General features: G+C 48.3%; 1 protein-coding gene across 4 annotated transcripts in view; it reads right to left on the reverse strand.

The window, feature by feature from the left end:
- EFR3B (EFR3 homolog B) overlaps nucleotides 1–18,703 on the reverse strand; it is a 160,492-nt gene that overhangs the window by 18,292 nt on the left and 123,497 nt on the right. For all 4 annotated transcript variants that reach the window (XM_083178812.1, XM_083178815.1, XM_083178814.1 and 1 more), the window contains 7 exons: nucleotides 13,637–13,748; nucleotides 10,679–10,730; nucleotides 6,026–6,198; nucleotides 5,580–5,655; nucleotides 3,740–3,901; nucleotides 722–853; nucleotides 194–261 (listed from right to left, as the gene is read on the reverse strand). In XM_083178812.1, coding sequence (XP_083034938.1) covers nucleotides 194–261; nucleotides 722–853; nucleotides 3,740–3,901; nucleotides 5,580–5,655; nucleotides 6,026–6,198; nucleotides 10,679–10,730; nucleotides 13,637–13,748 — 775 coding nt within the window. The remainder of the gene's footprint in view (nucleotides 1–193; nucleotides 262–721; nucleotides 854–3,739; nucleotides 3,902–5,579; nucleotides 5,656–6,025; nucleotides 6,199–10,678; nucleotides 10,731–13,636; nucleotides 13,749–18,703) is intronic.

Consider the following 18,703-nt stretch of genomic DNA (forward strand, 5'->3'; position numbering starts at 1 on the left):
AAAACCCTTGTCTCTACCCGGCGGCCACAATATGGCCGACACCCCTGTGTATGGCAGACTTTAGTCGTCTCCGTGGAGACGGGCTCATTGAGGAACAGTAAACGTGATCTTTAGTGACTGCTGACTGATGTCACATTGGGGAAAGTCTTTACAGTGTAAAGGTAAACGTGCAGTAATTATTAGGTCTTCTCACCTGGGCTTTTCCTGGAAGACGTCCTCTGGAAGTAAATAAGAGGCCTCCTTCTTCCTCATATCTATCACCTAACATGGAAGAGACAGAGCCGAGAGTCACACACCGCTCATCAGTAATCGTATACCTTCCCCTGGACAGACAAAAGTAGCTAATACAGAGTCTGTGAATTCCATTTCTACCCCTGAAACCACATTCTATTACATTTTGCGAATTGGGCAAAAAAAATGCGATTTTCAAACATGTGATTTAGTGCGATTTTGGAACCTTACCAAAAATCTCATCCTATCACATGTCACCCCAAGGGGGAGATTTATCACTGCTTGGACAGAGATAAACTGGAGAAACATAAAGTACCGGCCAATCAGCTTGTAACACGGCAGTTAGGAGCTGATTGGTTGGTACTTTTTGGGTCCTCAGATTGGGTCCCAGGCTGATGTACAGAGAAGTCACATAGTGGCATTTATAAGTGAACAGACAGGCAGCACCACATCATAGTAACTGTAAGGATGGCACCAGCTCAAGTCTGACCTCGTGGATGTGTTGGCAGAAGGCGGGCACCGTGGTGAGCTGGCTGATCAGGTTCAGGTAGGCTGCGCAGAGCGCGTGCAGGGCACAGCGGCTGTATGCCGGAAGGTTGTCCTCGTTATTCAGCGCCATGTCCTGGAAATAAAAGCATCTGTGAAACACAATCAGGGATGTACTAAACTGCCCTGACCAAAGTCACTAACGATTTACTATCGGCTAAATCCAAAGGCCTCTTCTCTATCCTCATCCAGCTTGATCTGTCGGCTGCCTTTGACACTGTTGACCACCCTCTCCTGCTCAACACCCTCCGCTCCTTTGGTATCTCCTGGTTCACCTCATACCTCTCCGATCGCTCCTTCTCCGTCTCCACTCCGAGCTCCTCCTCTCCTACTACCCCGCAGCCAGTCGGTGTTCCCCAAGGGTCAGTCCTTGGCCCTCTTCTCCCTCTACACCACCTCTCTGGGCACCCTCATCAGCTCCTATGGCTTCCATTACCACCTTTATGCTGATGATACCCTAATCTATCTCTCCTCCCCCGACCTATCCCCATCACTCCTGTATAAGGTCTCCGAATGCCTCACGGCCATCTCAGCCTGGATGACCCAACGCTTCCTGAAACTAAACATGGCTAAAACTGAACTTCTAATCTTCCATCCCCCGAACATCCCCTCTTCTCCCACTATCTCCATCAGCATTGGTGAAACCGAGATCACCTCCACCGACCAAACACGCTGCCTCTGTGTCATCATGACTCCTCCCTCTCTTTCACCCCCCACATTCGTGCTCTCTCACAGTCTTGCCGCTTTCACCTACGCAACATCTCACGCATCAGACCATTCCTCTCCACTGACGTGACCAAAATTCTCATTCACTCTCTTGTCATCTTCCGCCTTGACTACTGCAACATCCTTCTCTCTGGCTTACCTCTCACCCGCCTCGCACCTCTCCAAACCATTCTTAACGCTGCTGCTAGGCTCATCTTCCTCTCCCGCCACTCTACCTCCGCCTCCCCCCTCTGTCTATCTCTTCACTGGCTCCCCATTCCTTTCCGAGTTCTCTTTAAACTACTTACCACCACCTACAAGTCTCTCTCCTCCTCCACCGCTCCTTACCTCTCTTCACTGATCTCTATCCACACTCCCTCCCGCCCTCTTCGCTCCATCGCTGAACGCCGACTGACCTCTCACCTAATCAACTCCTCCCACTCCCGCGTCCAAGACTTCTCTCGCGCTGCCCCCCTGCACTGGAACAACCTCCCGCCACCCATCAGGCTTTCTGATTCCCTTACCTCCTTCAAGCGCTCCTTCAAAACCCACTTTTTTCAACTAGCCTATCCGTCCTCCTAACCTCTTTTGATCCTCCTATCCTGCCTCCGTTCCTACTTATCCTATTGTTTTTCGTTCGTCCACCCACCTATTTTTAGTATGTTAACTCTTATGAGTAGGGTCCTCCTGCCTCACGTACTCACCCCACCTCTTTACCTCACCTGTCCTCCTGTCCTGTTCTTCCCTTCCTCTACTTCATCTTCAGTCTCCTCGACAATTTTGACACCTACTTCTGAACTGATGCTGATTTTAGTTCTACCAGCTATTCCCCTATTTCTACTGTATTTTTCAACACACCCTGTACGTTACCTTGTAACTAGTTTTTTGTTTGCTATGTACGGCGCTGCGGACACCTTGTGGCGCCTTATAAATAAACGTACTACTACTACTAAGCAGCAGGCCATCAAATATTGTGTTATTTATTACAGAGAGCCAGGTATAGTCGCAATCATTAATATGACTATACGTAGGTTCCAGCATGCCATTAATGCCTGGGCTTGCTGACCCTTGTGGTTCTATAAGCACCTAGAATCATTCAGCCTTGCTGGTACATGTAGTGCCACTGTAACGGACAATATTAATTTTATTTTTCATCAAATCAGTACCCTCCTACCAGGGGTGCATAAGATAGCCCCAAGCTTCAGCCATGGCCTTGGGATACTGGAGAGAGGACCCCTTTAATTAGGGGCAATCCCAGCCGTTGCTGACTAGTTGAGGGGTTAATGCTTTGGCTGGGGTGACCCTGTCCAGTGTGTCCCTTGGCTGTTTCCCCTGCTAGAGAAGGCTGGAACTGGTATTTATATACGGGGGGACCCAGGGGTGCAAGTGTGGTGGTACAGGGTAGTACGGCGTATCACTATAAGATATTGCGCAGGTACCCCAACAAGAACCCAGATAGTGATGTCACTGCGCATGCGTCCCTATTGAGCGTGCCATGGCGGTGCTCAGTTTTTCAGAGGAGGAGGCACGGACAGCGGGAGTCAGGACACACAGCGCAGCCTGGTGACTGAGGCGAGGAGCCTGTCGCACTGCACTCTTTATTTTCTTAATTGGAACTCCTACGTTACTCACTGCTTTGTACCTGCACCAATCCTACTATTACACTGCTGTTGTCTAGCTCCTTCATTTATCCGACATGTCAGGGAGATATCGGAGGTCCCTCCTTTGATTGGCCCACTAGCTCATATTTACATGTATTTGGGAATAGGAAATGTTTTACCATTGAACAACAAAGAACATACTGAACTGAGTAGTGGGCTTTAATAGTATTTTCACGGAAGTGATTAGTTGCTTAGGTGGTCTCTCTAATTACAATGGGTAGAAGTAGAAGTACACCGCCATTGTGGCTGACTAGTCAGATCGTCCTATTACCAGGGCGCAGACTCACTGATGCCCTTGGCCCCTAAAATCCATTTACGTCCCTGCAGTACAGCTGCGGTCTATGGGACCACGCTGCATTACCCCATTTCTTAGGGTAAAGGTAAATCCGCAGGGATGGTAAATGGCAAAGTACATAAAATACCAGAGTGCAGAGAAAAGGGGCTGTAAATTGGTTATCCCCCCTTTTGTCATGTAGCCACTCCCCCTCGTGTCATATGGCCACGCCCTAACCACGCCCCATTTTTCCTCTAGAACTGAGTTGAGCAGAGTTTGCAACACATTACCTGCACACCTGCCGTAGGGTTACCATTCTTACCTGCACTGCTAGTACCAGGCGGATAAGGTCCACCACCACCTCCTCATTGGCCAGCTCGATGCTAATCATCACCAGTAGGGCGTAGACGGCTTCATAGTGAGCCTGCACATTGCCGGGATCGTTACAGCTCAGGTAAATGTGCCGGTACAGCTGCTGGGAATGCTGGGAATATAACAGCAAAGCATTGTGGGATGGGTGATCCAGAATAGCACAACACACAGTTATTAGAATTATTATACACAGTGAGACCAACCAATTAGAACTTTCCTTCCATCTGTCTATTGCAAGTCAGATGTTGAAAACCAACGTCTGACTGGATGCAGGTCTGCACCGATATTCAATGTTAATAAATAGCTCTGACTGCCGTCCCTTCAGTCCATGGAGGGATGTTGGCCAGCTACTTTTTATAACACACATTAACAAGGCGCCACCTGCTGGATTGGAGAAGTAGTACATTCCATGCACAACCTTGCAGCTACACAAGAGTAAAACCACCCAGCTGTTGATTACAATGCAGCCAATATTGTAATACTGTACTATTACAGTACAGTAACTCACCATACGTATAACACAGTACAGTAACTTACCATATGCATAATACAGTACAGTAACTCACTATACGTTCAAAACAGCAATGCGCCATACATATAACACAGTACTGTAACTCACCATACCTGCAATACAGTAACTCACCATACGTACAATACAGTAACTCACCATACATATAACACAGTACAGTAACCTACCATATGTATAATACAGTACAGTAACTTACCATACACATAACACAGTACAGTAACTCACCATACCTGCAATACAGTAACTCACCATACTTACAATACAGTAACTCACTATACATATAACACAGTACAGTAACCTACCATATGTATAATACAGTACAGTAACTCACCATACACATAACACAGTACAGTAACTCACCATTCCTGCAATACTGTAACTCACCATACGTACAATACAGTAACTCACCATACATATAACACAGTACAGTAACTTACCATATGCATAATACAGTACTGTAACTCACCATACCTGCAATACAGTAACTCACCATACGTACAATACAGTAACTCACCATACATATAACACAGTATAGTAACTCATAATACATATAACACAGTACAGTAACTCACCATGCGTATAACACAGTACAGTACCTTGCCATATGTATAATACAGTACAGTAACTCACCATACGTACAATACAGTAACTCACCATACATATAACACAGTACAGTAACCTACCATATGTATAATACAGTACAGTAACTCACCATACACATAACACAGTACAGTAACTCACCATTCCTGCAATACAGTAACTCACCATACGTACAATACAGTAACTCACCATACATATAACACAGTACAGTAACTTACCATATGTATAATACAGTACTGTAACTCACCATACCTGCAATACAGTAACTCACCATACGTACAATACAGTAACTCACCATACATATAACACAGTACAGTAACCTACCATATGTATAATACAGTACAGTAACTCACCATACACATAACACAGTACAGTAACTCACCATACCTGCAATACAGTAACTCACCATACGTACAATACAGTAACTCACCATACATATAACACAGTACAGTAACTCACCATACATATAACACAGTACAGTAACTCACCATACGTATAACACAGTACAGTAACTCGCCATACGTATAACACAGTACAGTAACTTGCCATATGTATGATACAGTACGGTAACTAACCATACGTACAATACAGTAACTCCCCATACATACATACTGTACATACAGTACAGTAACTCTCAATACATACAATACAGCATGCGTACCTTCTTCATGAACAGTGTGTCCGGTCTTGAACACTTGTCCACTTTGAGCCTCAGGACAGCGATATCAGGAACAGTACTAGGATGACAGAAGAATACAATGGTGGCGCTCAGTATTCTGTACGCACAGCGCAATCTCCGCGCAGTATCCCTCTGTGTGGCGATAGCTCAGACATGAATGTCAGGGCAGGAGGCGAGTGCACCGCCCTGTAGACCAAACATGTCAGATACTTCTATATACAGAAACGGCTGCATTTATACAGAGGGGTCTGGCTGCCCCCAGGGGGCAGCTCCAAAATAATAATAATTTATCGGCTGCCATTTGTATACGATCGGAACCTAGTGCTACAACTCCCGCTCCTGGGAGTATCACTGTTTCTCTCTTTGTTAATTACTTCTAAAATCTGATTGGCCAGTAGACGATAGGGCGGGCTAGCCCCGTCACGTACCTTATAGGAGAGAACTTGTGTCTGTTCCCATGGCGATCGATCAATGAGACGAGAATCTCCAGGACAAACAGACGGATCTCTGTATCTTCCATCAGGATGGGGGAGAGCAGCGGATCAAGGAAGGAGCTAGGTAAAGCCGTCAGCATATTGGTGCACTGAAACCCCAGGGACACCTACCAATGCCAAATAAGGAGGTGACATTACAGTATGTGCTCTTATGGATGACCCGCACAGGCAATATAAACTTAGAGGACGCTAGACAATGTAAAACAGACTATGCTGGGGGTTATCTGCTACTATGTGTAGTAACCCATAGCAACCATTCATCTCTCATTATTTAACAATAGCATAGAAATTTGTACCACGATAACGAATAAAAAAACAATCCCCAAATAAGTGTAATAAATAATAATAAAGGCCAAATGACTGCACCTGAAAAAGTGACAAGTGTAAGAACAAATATATGATAACTAAGTGATTCATTGCGCCCTGCGGGCGTTCTTCACACCGGCGTAAGGGCCTGCGATTCACATAATTTGCAAACGTTTGTATTGTGAGAAATATGGTTAGAATTGTATGTAAGATGCCTGTATTGCAACTTGAGTTATAGGTGAAATGTGTTAAATAGAGAGCATATGATGTGGAAGGGGGTGTGTATTGTTTTGTTTAATTTAAAAGCGGTAGTTTAGGTGTGTGTGTGTGTGCAATAGTATAGTAGTGTGTTTTTGGGTCAGCGGCTCCCCACTGGCGGAGGTCAGGGGTGTATGGGCATACGGGGGACCAAAGAGGAGGGTGGGGGACACTGTGCAGCTTCTGCCAGTGGGTGAGGGTCCAGCGTGGCAGCACAGGAGTACAGGACGGTCGCCCTGAGTCAGTGTCTCCTCCTACTGGGTGGGAGTTAGGGTGCATGAGAGCAGGAGGCTGGGATATGAGGCATGATAGGGGTATGTGGGCAACACAGCGTCAGCGACTCCCCAGTGGTGGAAGTTACGGTTCAGGAGAGCAGGAAGCTGGGTAGTGATAGGGGTGTTTGGGCATACGGGGGGGGGGGGGGGTGTGTGCTGCGAATTGCGGGAGGGGGGGCACGGTGGGTTGCCGCGAATCGTGGGAGGGGGTGCCGCACGGGGGGGTGGCTACCGCGAATCGCAGGGTCGCGGGTGCCGCGAATCGCCGGAGGGGGGGCGTGGGGGTTGCCGCGAATCGTGGGAGGAGGGGTGCTGCGAATCACGGGAGGTCACAGGGGACAGGTCGCGGGGGTGGGGGTGCCACAAACTGCGGGAGGGGGGCGGCGGGGGTGCTCACCTGGTGGCTGTGGAGTAGGTTCCTGGGCAACATGGGGAGGCAGAGGGTGTCTAGCACTGTGGGCTCACTGGGCTGGTTCTCTGTCATGTGAGTCAGAGACTCCACCCAGCGTTACAGACACACTCACACACTTTGAGTGACAGATGTAGCCAAATATATAAGAGATATAAAGTCCATTCATAAAACAGTAGGAATACGCACCTTCTGGGCATGTATACATAGCTGTGTGTACGCTCATATAAAATGATTTCATTATGCATTTGGATGCTTATATAAGTCAGGAAACCATTATCTAAAATTACGGAATGTAATACCCCTTTTACACCAAAAACCCTGGTCGGACCCTGGTCTTTGAATGCTGGAGTATCCAGGGTCTGACCCTGCTTTATACCCCATTTACACAGCACTTTGACCTGGGTCTGCACCATTTACACTGAACCTGGGTCAGCCCTGCCTTAAATAATATATATTATATTTATATAAATATATATATATATATTATATATATAAATATATGGGCATCGTTAGGGAAAAAAAATTGCGTCGGTCGCATCGGATGCGACCAAAAAATCGCATGCGATGCGACCGACGCGATGACCGCGATTTCCCAGAGGGAACAATGTTAAATGTCCCACAGAGGCCAAATAGCCACCCTGAAGTGTGAAATGGGCCCCCCAATTGTTAACGCCACCCCACGATCAACGTCAACCCGAAGCGTGGCGAGCGCAGCGGTACGCGTCCTACGACCTTTTCATACCCCCACTATCCACGTCGGCGTGGAGTTGGGAATAGAAAGTGTGGCGAGCGCAGCGAGCCACCGAGCCCGAAGCGTGGCGAGCGCAGCGAGCCCCGCGGACAGCTGTGAAGCCCGCGAGGGGACGTGTATACCTGTGAAGGTGTCCGCGTCCGCTCGCCACACTTTCTATTCTCAACTCCACGCCGACGTGGATAGTGGGGGTATGAAAAGGTCGTAGGACGCGTACCGTCGCCCCTCGCGGGCTCGCTGCGCTCGCCACGCTTCGGGTTGACGTTGATCGTGGGGTGGCGTTAACAATTGGGGGGGCCATTTCACACTTCAGGATGCCTATTTGCCCTCTGTGGGCCATTTAACATTGTTCCCTATGGAAAATCGGGTCAATTGGGACATTGAACAGGAAAATCGGGTCAATTGGGACATTTAACATTGTTCCCTATGGGAAATCGCGGGCATCGCGTCGGTCGCATCGCATGCGATTTTTTAGTACATGCGATGCCCGCGATGGGCACCCTTCTAGGTAAAGAGTACCATATATATATATATATGGTACTTGTTTCCTAGCACGGCCACACCGATTTCCATATTTATATATATATATATTTATAGAAATATATAATATATATATTTATAGAAATATATAATATATATATTTATAAATAATATATATATATATATATATATATATATATATATTTAGGTACGCGACCGACCCGATTTTTTAATTGAATCAAATGTGAATAGGGTCCCTGGAACCCGATTTTACATTGGATTCAATATAAAATATTCCCTAGACCCCCAATTTTACACCGTAAACCCCACCCCATGATTGACGCCAACCCGAAGCGTGGCGAGCGTAGCAAAGCCCGCGAGGGGCGGCGGTGCGCGTCCTCCGACCTTTTCATTCCCCTACTATCCATATAAAGTGTGGCGAGCGCAGCGAGCCACCGAGCCCGAAGTAGGGGAATGAAAAGGTCGGAGGACGCGCACCGCTGCGCTTGCCACGCTTCGGGTTCACGTCAATTGTGGGGTGACGACGGGACATATATAATGTGAAATGGGTAATATTGGCCCTTTTCACATTTTCTACTATGTGAGATGGACTTAATCAAGTCCATCTCATCTTGAGCCATTATAATGGCACAAGACTGACGCGATGCTCCCGATTTCAATGTTAAAAAATATTTTAACATTGAAGCCTATGGCAAAATCGCGGGCATCGCGTCGGTCGCGTCGGGGCCAATGTTAATGGCCCCGACCGACGCGATGCCCGCGATTTTCCCTTTGCCGGCAAAATGGACCTGATTTCAAAGGAAATCGGGTCCATCGCGGGCATCGTGTACCTTAACTTAAAGGTACACGATGCCCGCGATTGTGGCCGTGCTAGGAAACCTATATTTATATATATTTATATATATTTAAGGCAGGTTCAGTGTTTTTTAGGGGGTAGATGGGGAGTGCTGTCCCCGGGTGCTGGGAGGAGGGGGGGTCCCTGCAGCTGCTGAGGGGAGGGGGGTACCTGTCCTGTCAGCCTGAGGTCGGAGCTCACTCAGCGGAGGAGATGATGTGCGCCGCTGCTGTACCACTCCCCGCAGCCGCGAAGTTCCCGCGGCGAATGTACAGTCAGTGGCGGGGGTCCCTCTGGCGCATGGGAACTAGTACTAGTTCCTATGCGCTGGAGGGACCGCCGAGACTGACTGTCCATTCGCCACAGGGACCGGCTGCCGGGGGATACAGCAGCGGCGCACATCATCCCCTCCGCTGAGCTCTGACCGCAGGCTGACAGGACAGGTACCCCCCTCCCCTCAGCAGCCGCAGGGACCCCCTTCCTCCCACAGCAGCTGGGCACATCTTCCCCAGCGCTGCATGCTGTGGACCCGCTGCGGGACCATTTACACCGCCATTTACACGGGTCCTATCTGGGTTCTACCCAGGTCAGGACCTGGGTAGAGGACCCGTGTAAATGGACACGGATATACCCCATTTACACCGCCGATGATCCGGGTCTGACCCGCAGCTGACCCGGATTTTTCGGCGGTGTAAAAGGGGTATAACTGTGATAAAGAACCAACCAATCAGTTCCTAGCTGACATTTTTCCAACAGTCTGTAACATAGCAGTTAGGAGCTGATTGGCTGTACTCTTGGGTAGATGTTCTAAACCATAGAAAGAGATAATGTAAGAGAGAGATAAAATTACGACCAATTAGCTCCTGTCGTGTTTTCAAATACAGCTTGTAACATTACAGAAGTTAGTACTTTATCTCTCCCCAAGTTTTGATAAATCTCGCCCATAGATTTCAGGGTTATCCAGTTCTCCTGTATATACTGTAGGGGCGCAGAATTGGATTCTGTTTGCTTGTACGTTAGACAGACAGCAGTACTGGGTATACAATAATCCTAGGTGCTGTTTACACTACATGGTGTTATCTAAATGAATGTGGGATCGCCATTGATAAGTGCACAATCCCCCATCCTACCACATTAGGGGCTCAAGTATATAACACAATTCTTTCCCCATCCTTTTCCCAGATATTGTTATCTGTATTATTGTTCCAATTAGAATATAATCTATGTAAGAAATAGCGAAACGCGTTACCTGAAGCAGAGACTTCAGCAGCATGACCTGAATCAGACGGTTTCTGTGTTCCCTGAAACACAGAACACAAAGGCCTCGGTTACTGACAAATGCCAGAAGAAAGGGGCAGTGGTGACAACATCTGCAGGACCTCCGGACTTAAAGTACAAGGTGATCACGCATTTTACAAAATGACAATACATGGATGTAAAGTATCCAAACAATATCACAGGAGTAATGATATTTGGCGTTAAGAGATTCTTTCATGGAAGGAGTTAAATAGAACAGTTATAAATTGATTTTAATTGTTCTATTATTGCCTGCAAAATTCCCTATAATCAAAGGTTATTGTTTCCCATGCGTAAAATATTCGGATAAAAAGAGATAGACGCCGGGACTTAAAGTGGAAAATGACGACATATTAGGGTTATATAACAATAGTCCAATAAGATTTATGGAATTGGATATAAAGGAAAAATATTCTACAGAAAGTCTTTGTAGTCAAGAGATGAGTTGCCGCTGGGCATCTCCGCAATGCTCAGCTGTGCACCTATCAGATGCTTAGGTTACAGGCGCACCTCTATCAGGTGTGGGGATGATTCCGGCTATGATGAGTAATGGAAAAAAGGGGGTAGGTTAGCGCTAAGGATATCTATGCACGAAGGGGCTGCAGGACCTGAGTGGTCCAGGCTCTGGAGTAATACAGTAGAATACAGGAGTGGTACTGCGCTCACCTTCTTGGTACCTTGATATGATGTTGTTATCAAGATCAAGGGGCCCGTGGTATGTATGAGTAGGGTGCGTGCCTGTGCACCAATGTGTGGTGAACACTGATGTAACTTAATGCTCACACTCTGAAAAAAGGAGACTGTTAAATTAATGACCCGGTATGAAAGTACAAGATACAATTGGTATAGTGCAATATACAGAGAGTTTTTTTGGTGAGAATAAACCTGCACTGAATTTGTCTCAGATAGATGGTAAGTCCGAGTGGCCCAGTCTGGGCTGGTGCTAATGGCAACAAGCACGTACTGGGACTGGGTCTGGGTGACCTGGACAGCACAGTGGGTGGTGGCGATGGGGGATGTGGCGTTACTCTGTGATGGGGAAAATACACAGGTAAAAGTGAAAAACAGACAGTCTGGTGCAGGGATGGAACACAAGTCTCTGCGGTCGTAGTAAGTGTGTATGTCACCGGTGGCTGGCGTCCCTAACCGCCCGGTGGTGCATCCCAACACTTACCCGATACCAGTCCTTCTGTGATGCGGTCAGACGTCCCTCGTTCCCGGGTCTCTGAAGATCTTCACCGGCGCTGACACAGCGTGCCGCCGGCCGCTGTGAGAACACTGCTCTGACGGCTGGCGCCGTCACTTCCGGGTTCAGATGGCGATCGTGCGCCCGGAGTTCAGGTGCTGCCGGAGCTGTGTTTGCTCGACTCCCGTGGCAAGGGAGGAGGCTTGTGGGTAGATGAGGGTGGATGAAAATGCAGTCAGTTGTCCAACGCGTTTCAGCCGAATACAGCCTTTTTCAAGGATGTGAGACTGTCACAACAGTCTCACATCCTTGAAAAAGGCCGTATTCGGCTGAAACGCGTTGGACAACTGACTGCACTTTCATCCACCCTCATCTACCCACAAGCCTCCTCCCTTGCCACGGGAGTCGAGCAAACACAGCTCCGGCAGCACCTGAACTCCGGGCGCACGATCGCCATCTGAACCCGGAAGTGACGGCGCCAGCCGTCAGAGCAGTGTTCTCACAGCGGCCGGCGGCACGCTGTGTCAGCGCCGGTGAAGATCTTCAGAGACCCGGGAACGAGGGACGTCTGACCGCATCACAGAAGGACTGGTATCGGGTAAGTGTTGGGATGCACCACCGGGCGGTTAGGGACGCCAGCCACCGGTGACATACACACTTACTACGACCGCAGAGACTTGTGTTCCATCCCTGCACCAGACTGTCTGTTTTTCACTTTTACCTGTGTATTTTCCCCATCACAGAGTAACGCCACATCCCCCATCGCCACCACCCACTGTGCTGTCCAGGTCACCCAGACCCAGTCCCAGTACGTGCTTGTTGCCATTAGCACCAGCCCAGACTGGGCCACTCGGACTTACCATCTATCTGAGACAAATTCAGTGCAGGTTTATTCTCACCAATAAACTCTCTGTATATTGCACTATACCAATTGTATCTTGTACTTTCATACCGGGTCATTAATTTAACAGTCTCCTTTTTTCAGAGTGTGAGCATTAAGTTACATCAGTGTTCACCACACATTGGTGCACAGGCACGCACCCTACTCATACATACCACGGGCCCCTTGATCTTGATAACAACATCATATCAAGGTACCAAGAAGGTGAGCGCAGTACCACTCCTGTATTCTACCGGCTATGATGAGACCACCAGGAAAGGCTCCTAACAGCCATTTATACCAAACTACAAAATGCAGCCATTTAAGCTTAAACAGGTAACATTATATAATTATTTCAACATTTTTGAATGTGCACCCCTCATGTGCGCACCAGGGGCCTGATTCAGACCTATTAGCAGGCTGCAATTTTTGCAAATGGACAACTTGATGCTGCAATGCAGGTGGGGCAGATGTAACAGGTGCAGGGAGAGAGTTAGATTTGGGTGGGGTGTGTTCATATTGAAATCTAAATTGCAATGAAAAAATAAAGCAGCCGGTATTTACCCTGCACAGAAACAAAATAACTCACCCAAATCTAACTCTCTCTGCACATGTTACATCTGCCCCACCTGCAGTGAAGCATGGTTTTGTCCTTCTGCACAAATCTATTAAATCTGACTTATTTGTAACTTGGAACTGGATCAATGGTTTGAACACGGTCAGGCTTGTAGAGGAGGCTCTTTACTCTTCCGGTACGCCTGCGGTGATGGACAGCAGATATAAGGCCTCTGGACATGTGGACCCGCGCTTGGATGCGGATGTGTGAAAGTGGAGGTATGCCTTACCCTGACTTCCCAGGATCCACAGGGTGATGCATGGAAGGAAGAGGCACCTTTCCCATTATAAACAGCATAACCTCAGCCCTCTGATACGTCGGCAGCGTGCTGGCAAAGGATCCTAGAAAACAAGGCATGATTACAGTTCAGTGCAAAGGACAGAGCTACATTATTATACACTAGTAAGAAAATGCTTCGAAAGCTAGTCTGCTACCTTGTGATTGCCTCTGTGTCTGTGCATGTGCGAGAGAGAAAGAGATGTCGTTTCACTCGCAGCCAACAGATGGCAGTGTTTTGGAGAAACACAAACGGACACTAGGGGCGAAATGTAATAGGGTGCGATTTTTTAGACTAAAAAAAAATCACACCAAATCGCACCTTTAAAAAAATCGCATTTTTTGCCGCAAATTCGCATATGTAATGAGATGCGAATTTGCGGCAAAAAAATGTGATTTGCCGCGATTTCGGGCGATTTTTAGTCATGAAAATGTGCGCATTTTCATAAATGCGATTTTGTGCAAAAAAAAATGTTTAAAAAAAAACGGCGTGGGGTCCCCCCTCCTAAGCATAACCAGCCCCGGGCTCATTGATCCGGACCTTGTTCCAAAAATACGGGGGACAAAAAGCATAGGGGTCCCCCGTATTTCTGAAACCAGCCCCGGACTCCAACAGCCCGCGTGTCATGCCACAGCCGGGGGACACTTTTTATACAAGGTCCCCCGGCCAAAACATGAGCACCGTGGCTGGTCAGCCTTGGACGGGGTACCTGGAGGAGTGGGGACCCCCCCAATAAAGGGGTCCCCCCCCCCCAGGCTTCACCCGTCCAGGGCTGAAGCCTGGGGCTGTCACCGGCGTCCGTGGCCAGTGGACGCCGGCCTGATAGGGTTAAATCGATCATACGTTACATTGCTTTATACCGGAGAACTACAAGTGCCAGCAGACCTCCCCCGCATGCTGGGACTTGAAGAACCACAAGTCCCAGCATGCGGGGCATTAATGGGCCCGCTGGGACTTGTAGTCCACCTGTAAAAAGAATGTTTATAAAAAACACACACAGAGAAGTAAAAGTTTATTACACACACCTCACTTTTACACCAGCGTTACTTACCATTCCTGGATCCAGCGCTGGTCTGGCTGCTTCACAGCCGGCTCCCCCCTGCACTGACAGGCAGCGGGGAGAACCGGCTTTCTCCGTTGCCTCTAACAGCTTCTGTAGCGCTGTCCCAGTGCTACAGAGGCTGAGAGCGCGATTGGCTGAGCTATGCGTCTCCATGGAGACGCATAGCTCAGCCAATCAGGACTGAGCTATGCATCTCCATGGAGACGTATCGGCCAATCGCGCTCTCAGACTCTGTAGCGCTGGAACAGCGCTACAGAAGCTGTTAGAGGCAACGGAGAAAGCCGGTTCTCCCCGCTGCCTGTCAGTGCTGGGGGAGCCGGCTGTGAAGCAGCCAGACCAGCGCTGGATCCAGGAATGGTAAGTAACGCTGGTGTAAAAGTGAGGTTTGTGTGTAATAAACTTTTACTTCTCTGTGTGTGTGTTTTTTATAAACATTCTTTTTACAGGTGGACTACAAGTCCCAGCGGGCCCATTAATGCCCCGCATGCTGGGACTTGTGGTTCTCCAAGTCCCAGCATGCGGGGGAGGTCTGCTGGCACTTGTAGTTCTCCGGTATAAAGCAATGTAACGTATGATCGATTTAACCCTATCAGGCCGGCGTCCACTGGCCACGGACGCCGGTGACAGCCCCGGGCTTCAGCCCTGGACGGGTGAAGCCTGGGGGGGGGGGGGCCTTTATTGGGGGGGTCCCCACTCCTCCAGGTACCCCGTCCAAGGCTGACCAGCCACGGTGCTCATGTTTTGGCCGGGGGACCTTGTATAAAAAGTGTCCCCCGGCTGTGGCATGACACCGCGGGCTGTTGGAGCCCGGTGCTGGTTTCAAAATACGGGGGACCCCCAGATTTTTTGTCACCCGTATTTTTGGAACCAGGACCGGTCCAAGAGTCCGGGGCTGGTTTCAGAAATACGGGGGACCCCTATGCTTTTTGTCCCCCCCGTATTTTTGGAACCAGGTCCGGCTCAATGAGCCCGGGGCTGGTTATGCTTAGGAGGGGGGACCCCATGCCGTTTTTTTTTTATAAAAACACTTTTACACATTTTTATTAACAGGACCATGCACAGATCTCAATGATCTGTGCATGGTTCTGTCAAATTCGCCTGTCAGAACCTGGTCTATTTTTTTTGCGATTTTTGGTAACATTTACCAAAAATCACACCCTATTACATTTGCGAGTTGTATACTTTATAATGGGAAAACATCTGGATGCGATTTGAAATGTGACTAAAAATCGCACTTCTAAAAGTGCGATTTCGCGGTAAAAAGTGCGATTTTTTACCGCGATTTTCAACCTATTAAATGTGCGATTTTCGGAAAATGTGCGATTTCGGCCGTTTTTGACCAAAAATCGCACATGTCTAAAAAATCGCACCCTATTACATTTCGCCCTAGGTAGTCATTTAGATTGTAAGCTCTTTGTAGCAGGAACATTGTAGTCTGATACTGGCTCTAGGTCCTAGGGATAGCAATCACCTTCAATGTGTGTAATGTAAGAGCTTTGCTGTGACCTTAGTATATAGCTGCAAGGATGAGGTCCTGTGCTGCCCCCTGCAGGTCATATTGTATATCTTTTGTCAGGTACATTATTACAGTAAGGGACTCGGGTATTGTGTTACAATCAGGGAAGAGCTGATTACTATGAGATTTGGGGAAGCTCTGTGCCATCATGTGTGCTGGTGGGGGACAGGGCTGTCACATGATATTTTGGAACATTGGGGCAGATGTATTAAGCTTTAACAAGAGATAAATCCAAGGGTGATAAGGAGAGATAAACACCCAGCCAATCACCTGCTAACTGCCATGTTACAGGCTGTGTTTGAAAAAAGTCAGAAAGGAGCTGATTGGCTGGACGGTTATCTCTCCTTATCACTCTTGCATTTATCTCTTGTTAAGGCTTAATACATCTGCCCCATTGTGGGTTATCGCATTTATTATTGTGACATGACACAGGTGTACAGTATATTATACATCTACTATAGCAGAGGTCTGTGCTGTCGTGTACTGGTAGAGCAGAGGCCTGTGCTCTGATGTACTGGTAGAGCAGAGGTCCATGCTGTGATGTACTGGTAGAGCAGATATCTGTGCTGTGGTGTACTGGTGGAGCAGAGATCTGTGCTGTGATGTACTGGTAGAGCAGAGAGCTGTGCTGTGGTGTACTGGTGGAGCAGAGATCTGTGCTGTGGTGTACTGGCGGAGCAGAGATCTGTGCTGTGGTGTACTGGTGGAGCAGAGATCTGTGCTGTGATGTACTGGTAGAGCAGAGGTCTGTGCTGTGATGTACTGGTAGAGCAGAGATTTGTGCTGTGGTGTACTGGTAGAGCAGAGATCTGTGCTGTGATGTACTGGAAGAGCAGAGATCTATGCTGTGATGTACTGGTAGAGCAGAGGTCTGTGCTGTGATGTACTGGTAGAGCAGAGATTTGTGCTGTGGTGTACTGGTAGAGCAGATATATGTGCTGTGATGTACTGGTAGAGCAGAGGCCTGTGCTGTGATGTACTGGTAGAGCAGAGGCCTGTGCTGTGATGTACTGGTAGAGCAGAGGCCTGTGCTGTGATGTACTGGTAGAGCAGGAGTCTGTGCTGTGATGTACTGGTAGAGCAGGAGTCGGTGCTGTGATGTACTGGCAGAGCAGAGGTCTCTGCTGTGATGTACTGGTAGAGCAGGAGTCGGTGCTGTGATGTACTGGTAGAGCAGAGGTCTGTGATGTACTGGTAGAGCAGAGGCCTGTTCTGTGATGTACTGGTAGAGCAGAGGTCTGTGCTTTGATGAACTGGTAGAGCAGAGGCCTGTGCTGTGATGTACTGGTAGAGCAGAGGTCTGTGCTTTGAAGAACTGGTAGAGCAGAGGCCTGTGCTGTGATGTACTGGTAGAGCAGAGGCCTGTGCTGTGATGTACTGGTAGAGCAGAGGTCTGTGCTGTGATGTACTGGTAGAGCAGGAGTCTGTGCTGTGATGTACTGGTAGAGCAGATATATGTGCTGTGATGTACTGGTAGAGCAGAGGCCTGTGCTGTGATGTACTAATAGAGCAGAGATCTGTGCTGTGATGTACTGGTAGAGCAGAGGTCTGTGCTGTGATGTACTGGTAGAGCAGAGACCTGTGCTGTGATGTACTGGTAGAGCAGAGACCTGTGCTGTGATGTACTGGTAGAGCAGGAGTATGTGCTGTGATGTACTGGTATAGAAGAGGTCTGTGCTGTGATGTACTGGTAGAGCAGAGGCCTGTACTGTGTTGTACTGGTAGAGCAGAGGCCTTTACTGTGATGTACTGGTAGTGGTAGAGCAGAGGTATGTGCTGTGATGTACTGGTAGAGCAGGAGCATGTGCTGTGATGTACTGGTAGAGAAGAGGTCTGTGCTGTGATGTACTGGTAGAGCAGAGGTTTGTGCTGTGATGTACTGATAGAGCAGAGGTCTGTGCTGTGATGTACTGTTAGAGCAGATATATGTGCTGTGATGTACTGTTAGAGCAGAAGTCTGTGCTGTGATGTACTGGTAGAGCAGAGGTCCGTGCTGTGATGTACTGGTAGAGCAGAGGTCCGTGCTGTGATGTACTGGTAGAGCAGAGGTCCGTGCTGTGTTGTACTGGTAGATCAGAGGTCTGAGCTGTGATGTACTGGTAAAGCAGAGGTCTGAGCTGTGCTGTATTGGTAGAGCAGAGGTCTGAGCGGTGATGTACTGCTAGAGCAGAGGTCCGTGCTGTGAAGTACTGGTAGAGCAGAGGTCCGTGCTGTGTTGTACTGGTAGATCAGAGGTCTGAGCTGTGATGTACTGGTAAAGCAGATATATGTGATGTGATGTACTGGTAGAGCAGGAGCATGTGCTGTGATGTACTGGTAGAGAAGAGGTCTGTGCTGTGATGTACTGGTAGAGCAGAAGTCTGTGCTGTGATGTGATTTACTGATAGAGCAGAGGTCTGTGCTGTGATATACTGCTAGAGCAGGGGTCTGTGCTGTGATG

The sequence above is a fragment of the Crinia signifera genome, chromosome 3 (assembly GCF_055691185.1).
Source record: "Crinia signifera chromosome 3, ASM5569118v1, whole genome shotgun sequence".
Classification (NCBI taxonomy): Eukaryota; Metazoa; Chordata; class Amphibia; order Anura; family Myobatrachidae; genus Crinia; species Crinia signifera.